At 43.4% G+C, this 6,417-nt stretch overlaps 1 protein-coding gene across 1 annotated transcript; it reads right to left on the bottom strand.

Annotated features, from left to right (window-relative positions):
- Positions 1-344: 344 nt before the first annotated feature.
- LOC119921852 (olfactory receptor 7C2-like) lies at positions 345-6,056 on the bottom strand. Its single transcript, XM_038741858.1, has 2 exons — positions 5,148-6,056; positions 345-347 (listed from the first exon to the last, which is right to left on the bottom strand). Exons 1-2 carry the CDS (start codon positions 6,054-6,056, stop codon positions 345-347), a joined length of 912 nt encoding a protein of 303 aa, XP_038597786.1.
- Positions 6,057-6,417: the final 361 nt, after the last annotated feature.

A 6,417-nucleotide genomic window follows, 5' to 3' on the forward strand; every position in this document is an offset into this window, starting at 1 on the left:
GAAGCCAGAACACTGGGCTATTGTACATTATATAGCCCACTCATTACATACATTCTATATATTAAGTACAAAGGATAGGCAGATAGATAGGCAAAGTATAGAGCTTTCTTCATCTGTGGGTCTCACCTAGTTGTGGTCTCTTTTTTTTGGAAGTGTACATATATTTACATATATATGTATATATATATATCTCACAGTTTTGGTCCCCATTTTGCAGATTAGGTAGCTGAGGCACAGAGAAGTGGGGTGGCTTGCCCAAGGTCATGCAGCTGACGGTTGGCAGTGCTGGGATTTGAACCCATGACCTCTGACTCCAAGGCCCGTGCTCTTTCCACTGAGCCACGCTACTTCTCTTATATTGTATTATTATTACATTATTATTTCACCTGTATATATGTATATCACCTGTATATATGTTTGTACGTCACCTTTATATATGTATGTATGTTTGTATGTATTCATTACTCTATTTATTTTATTTGTACATATTTATTCTATTTATTTTATTTTGTTAATATGTTTGGTTTTGTTGTCTGTCTCCCCTTTCTAGACTGTGAGCCCGCTGTTGGGTAGGGACCGTCTCTATATGTTGCCAACTTGTACTTCCCAAGCACTTAGTACAGTGCTCTGCACACAGTAAGCGTTCAATAAATATGACTGAATGAATGGAGAGAGCGAGAGAGAGGGAGAGAGAGAGAGAGAGAGAGATGGACAGAAACAGAGTTGTTCTTTGTATTAGAAGAAGACACCTCCAAGTGAAATTCATTTATGTGTGCATGTGTGACTGTAAATGCAAATGCAGGACCCACAGTTCTGTTCACATTTTATGCACAAAAAGGCTGTCCCTTCTTGTGTTGTAGTTTTGATTTTTGCCACACTTGATGCAGTGCCTGATGAACCTCCAGTGGTTGCCCATACACCTCCACATCAAACAGAAAATCCTTACCATTGGCTTTAAGCCCTCAATCACCTTGTCCCCTCCTACCTCGCCTTGCTACTCTCCTACTACAACCCAGCCCGCACACTTTACTCCTCTATTGCCAACCTATTCACTATACTTCTATCTCATCTATCTCACCGCCAACCCCTTGCTCATATTCATTCATTCATTCAATCGTATTTATTGAGCACTTACTGTGTGCAGAGCACGAGAAGCAGTGTGGCTCAGTGGAAAGAGCACGGGCTTTGGAGTCAGAGGTCATGGGTTTGAATCCCGCCTCCACCACATCAATCAATCAATCGCATTTATTGAGCGCTTACTGTGTGCAGAGCACTGTACTAAGCGCTTGGGAAGTACAAGTTGGCAACATCACATGTCTGCTGTGTGACCTTGGGCAAGTCACTTAACTTCTCTGAGCCTCAGTTCCCTCATCTGTAAAATGGGGATTAAGACTGTGAGCCCCATGTGGGACAAACTGATCACCTTCTATCCCCCCCAGTGCTTAGAAAAGTGTTTTGCACATAGTAAGTGCTTAACAAATGCCATCATCATTATTATTATTATTACTAAGCGCTTGGAAAGTACAAATCGGCAATGTATAGAGACGGTCCCTACCCAACAACGAGCTCACAGTCTAGAAGGGGGAGACTCGTGGCTCAGTGGAAAGAGGCCGGGCTTTGGAGTCAGAGGTCATGGGTTCAAGTCCCGGCCCCGCCGCTTGTCAGCTGTGTGACTTTGGGCAAGTCACTTCACTTCTCTGGGCCTCAGTGACCTCATCTGTAAAATGGGGATTAAGACTGTGAGCCCCACATGGGACAAACCGATCACCTTGTATCCTCCCCAGCGCTTAGAACAGTGCTTTGCACATAGTAAGCGCTTAACAAATACTAAAATTATCCAGAGCTTAGAGCAGTGCTCCAGTGCTTAGAACAGTGCTATGCACATAGTAAGTGCTTAACAAATACCAACATTATTATTATTACAACAAAACAAGTAGACAGGTGTCAATACCATTAGAATAGATAAATAGAATTATAGCTAAATACACATAATAATATATAACAATAATAATGACGGTATTTGTTAAGTGCTTACTCTGTGCCAAGCCCTGTTCTAAGCGGTGGGGTAGATACCAGGCAATCAGGTTGTCCCACGTGGTGCTCCCGGACTTAATCCTCATTTTACAGATGAGGCACAGAGCGCGAGCTCCCACATTCGAACCTCCCTCGCAAAGATAGTCTCCGCCCCACTCCACTCATATCCTGTCTCTGGCCTGGAACTCCCTCCCACTTCAAATCTGACAGACCATCACTCTCCCCAACTTCAAAGCCTTATTAAAAGAACATCAAAATCACAAAAACAACGTGGCCTAGTAGAAAAAGCATGAGCCTGGAAATCAGAAGACCTAGGTTCTAATCTTGGCTCCACCACTTGTCTGCTGTGAGGCTTTGGGAGAGTCACTTAAATTCTCTGTGCCTCAGCTACCTCATCTGTAAAATGAGGATTAAGACTGTGAAATCCAAATGGGACCCAAACTGTGCCCGACCTGATTATCTTGTATCTACCGCAGAGCTTAGTACAGTGCCTGGCACACGGTACATACTTAACAAATGCCATTTAAAAAATGAGCAAACAAACAAACAAATCTACTCCAAGAAGCCTTCCCCAACTTAGTCCTCATTTCCCATACTCCTCCCTTATGCATCACCCTGGCACTTGGATTTGTACCATTTAGTCACTCCATCCTCAGCCCTGTAACACTTACATACATATTCATAATTTATATTAATGTCTATCTCCCCCTCTAGGCTGTGAGTTCCTTGTGGGCAGGGAATGTATTTACCAAGTCAATTATATCGTAGTCTCCCAAGCACTTAGTAAAGTGCTCTGCACACAGTAAGTGCTCAATAAATATGATTGACTGATTGATACCACTTCCCTTTTGTTTCCTTGTCTCATGTTCTTTATGAAACTTTTACTCAAAATTGAAAAAAAAACCCACTCCTTTCTTGAAAGTAGTTTTTCATGCTGATCTGTCCTTGGCAATTGACTTCCAGTTTTCTGCTGGGATGCAGCATTGTCTTAGGCTTTGTTTAACCAGGTCTTCTGCTCTCTTTGCTTTCAGTTTCCTAATTTCAGCTCTCCATGCAGTAGTTATTTGGGAATTCTGCTGTCGTTCATTCTCCTCCCATATCCCACTCAGCATAGATGAATTGAGGTAAACATAACTTAAATTCTAGGGAACTGGCTATGTTGTAGATATTAAGCACTTACTGAGTGCCAAGCAGTGCACTGAGTGCTTGGGTAGCTACTAAATAATCAGGTCAGACACAGTCCCTGTCCCACGTGGGACTCAGAGTCTAAGGAGGAAGGGAATATTCCAGAATTTCATTGTCTGTGATCCTGTCTAGCCATTTGATATTGATTGTACCTATTAGCGCTCAAAGAACAAGCTTTGCGCATCATCAAAAATCTTGAATTAGTTGTAGAGTGCCATGGAGAATGCCATGCCTTATCATTTATCAGATTGTTTATTGAGCAAGTATGGTGGGAAGTGCACAATTTCAGTCACATGAGGCATGTCCAAAAGAGGAGTAAGATGTGATCTCTGCCCTCAAAGTGTGTGCAGTCTAATGGAGGAGCGAAGTAAACATCAATTGACAAATATCCAAGAGTTAAAACCAGACAAGTATAGATTAAAAAACAAACAGGTGGATAAATCAATGAATTATAAAGTCCTGTAGACTGTAAGATCATTGTGGGCACTGATTGTGTCTACCAACTCTGTTATATTGTACTCTCCAAAGTGCTTTGTACACTGCTCTGCAAACAGTAAGTACTCAATAAATACGACTGGTTGGAATAAAGATATCTCTTCCCCAAGAGTGTTGAAATGGATGAGCGAATGGCATGACTGGATGACAGTGGCTGAGGGTGGAGGGGGATAAATCAGGAATCGATCAGGCATAGTATTATTTTTATAATAATAATGGCATTTGAGGCACAGCAAAGTGAAGTGAGTTGCCCAAGGCCACACAGCAGAGAAGTGGCAGAGCCGGTATTAGAACCCAGGTCCTCCAAATTCCTGGGCCCATGCTCTTTCCACCAGGCCATGCCATTTCTCTAATAATAATGATAATTTTTTAAGTGCTTACTATGTGCCAAGCACTGTACTAATCCCTGGGGTAGATAGAAGGTAATCAGGTCCCAAATAAGGCTCACAGTGTAAGTAGGAGGGCAAACAAGTATTGAATCAGCATTTTGCAGGTGAGGGAACTGAGTCACAGATCAGTAAGTGACTTGACCAAGGTCACACAGCAGGTATGTTGTGGAGCTGGGATTAGAACCCAGGCCCTCTGACTCCCAGGGCTGTGCTGTTTTCATTAGGCCACACCGTTTCCTTATGAACTACTTTGCAGAATCAGCAAAGCACTTTTAGAACACAAATTAGCTTAAATAATTCCAAGATTTGTAGTAGCAGTCAGTCACCAACAAACCCAACACACAAGCAAAGACTTTTATCTGCAGTAGAGTTGAACATTGTCATGGATTTTCTTATCTTTTCAGCAAATTGTCCATGATTCACAGTTGAATACAATAGGGATTGTAGGTCAGGCATGAGTCTTTCAATCAGTTCTGCACTCATGTGTATGCTCCCAAGTTCAATAACGTCATTTTCGAATCGGACCAATGGATATGTGTGTCATGTATGAAAGTGTGAATATGATGAGAGAGAGAAAGATAGTAAAAAAGAGAGGGAGCACACTTGATCCTAATGATAATGAATTTATCCATACATGATCATCTTTCTTAAAGCTTAATTAATTTTGTCAGAATAATAATAATGGTAACAATTGTTTTTGGTATTGGTTAAGTGCTTACTCTGCACCAAGCACTGTACCAATCACTATAATAGTTACAAAATAGGTTGGATACAGTCCAAGTAGGAGGGAGAATAGTATCTAATTCCCATTTTACAGATGAGAAAACTGAGGACCAGAGAGTTGCAGTGACTTGTCCAAGATTACACACAGCAGGCAAGTGGCAGAGTCAGGATTAACCCCCAAATCCCCTGACACCCAAGCTGGTGTTCTTGCCACTACATCGTGCTGCTGAAAAGCTTAGGCTAACTCCCAGGTTATTCCAGCACATCCTACTCCCTTCCAGGGCCCAGTTTTTTCAGGAAGTGACTTTGCCTGCTGAACACGTTTCTCAAAGCCCCTTTCATGTCTTTATTCCTCAGGCTGTAGATGAAGGGGTTCAGCACAGGTGTGACCACCGTGTACATCACGGATGCTATCGAGCCCTTCCGGGATGAGTGGGTAGACGTGGAACTGAAATAGACCCCAAGACCAGTGCCGTAGAACAGGGAGACCACGGACAGGTGAGAGCCACAGGTGGAGAAAGCTTTATACCTTCCCCTGGCAGATGGGATTCTCAGTATGGTGAAGACAATACGAGTGTAAGAGAACAGGAGGCCTGTGAGGGGACCTATTCCAAGTGCCATTATCAGTGCATATAACAAAAAAACATTGATGTGGGTGTCCGTACAGGAAAGCATTAGAACCTGGTTAATTTCACAGAAGAAGTGAAGGATTTCATTATTTTTGCAGAAGGATAAGCGAAGCATCAGTAAGGTATGTATTAAGGCATCAAGGCCACTGACTATCCAAGACCCAGTAACCACCAGGGCACAGAGCCGTGGGTTCATGATCATGGTATAATGGAGGGGGCGACATATGGCCACGTAGCGGTCATAAGCCATCCCTGTGAGGAGGAAATTGTCCATTACTCCAAACAGATTAAAAAAGTACCCTTGTGCCAGGCAACCTGCATAGGATATGGATTTATCTTGGGTCTGGACATTGACCAGCATCTTGGGGACCGTGGTGGACAAGAAACAGATGTCAGCCAAGGAGAGGTTGATGAGGAAGAAGTACATGGGAGTGTGCAGGTGTGGGTCGGAGCTGATGGCCAGGACGATGAGCAGGCTCCCCAGGAATCCGAGCAGGTACATCCAGAGGAACAGCACGAAGAGGAGCTGCCGCTGCTCCGCTCGATCTGACAGTCCCAGGAGGAGGAATTCTGAGAAGCTGGTTTGGTTTCCCTTCTCCATGAGGCCAGGGAATCTACTGGGGGGAGACGTGGCAGGGGAAGGGAATGGTGGAGCAGTCACATTATGATAAGAATCAGTCTAGGCTTTGTGCAATGGTTACCGATTCATCTTCGAATCCAGCAGAAACTTCTATTGACACTCTATTTGTACTATCATAAGAACTTACTTCAGTGCTCTTCACACAGTAAGTGCTCAAAAAATGGACTGATCAACTGCTTAACACTCTATCAACCTTCTCGTTACCAATCCACTCCCTTCTCCCACTAAATGCCAGCTCACACTCTCCATTCCTTTAAAGTTCACCTTCTCACTGTTATTAGTGCTTGTTTCTCCCACCTCAGATCCCTGGCTCATGCCCTTC

The sequence above is a fragment of the Tachyglossus aculeatus genome, unplaced genomic scaffold, assembly GCF_015852505.1.
Source record: "Tachyglossus aculeatus isolate mTacAcu1 unplaced genomic scaffold, mTacAcu1.pri SUPER_30, whole genome shotgun sequence".
Taxonomy (NCBI): Eukaryota; Metazoa; Chordata; class Mammalia; order Monotremata; family Tachyglossidae; genus Tachyglossus; species Tachyglossus aculeatus.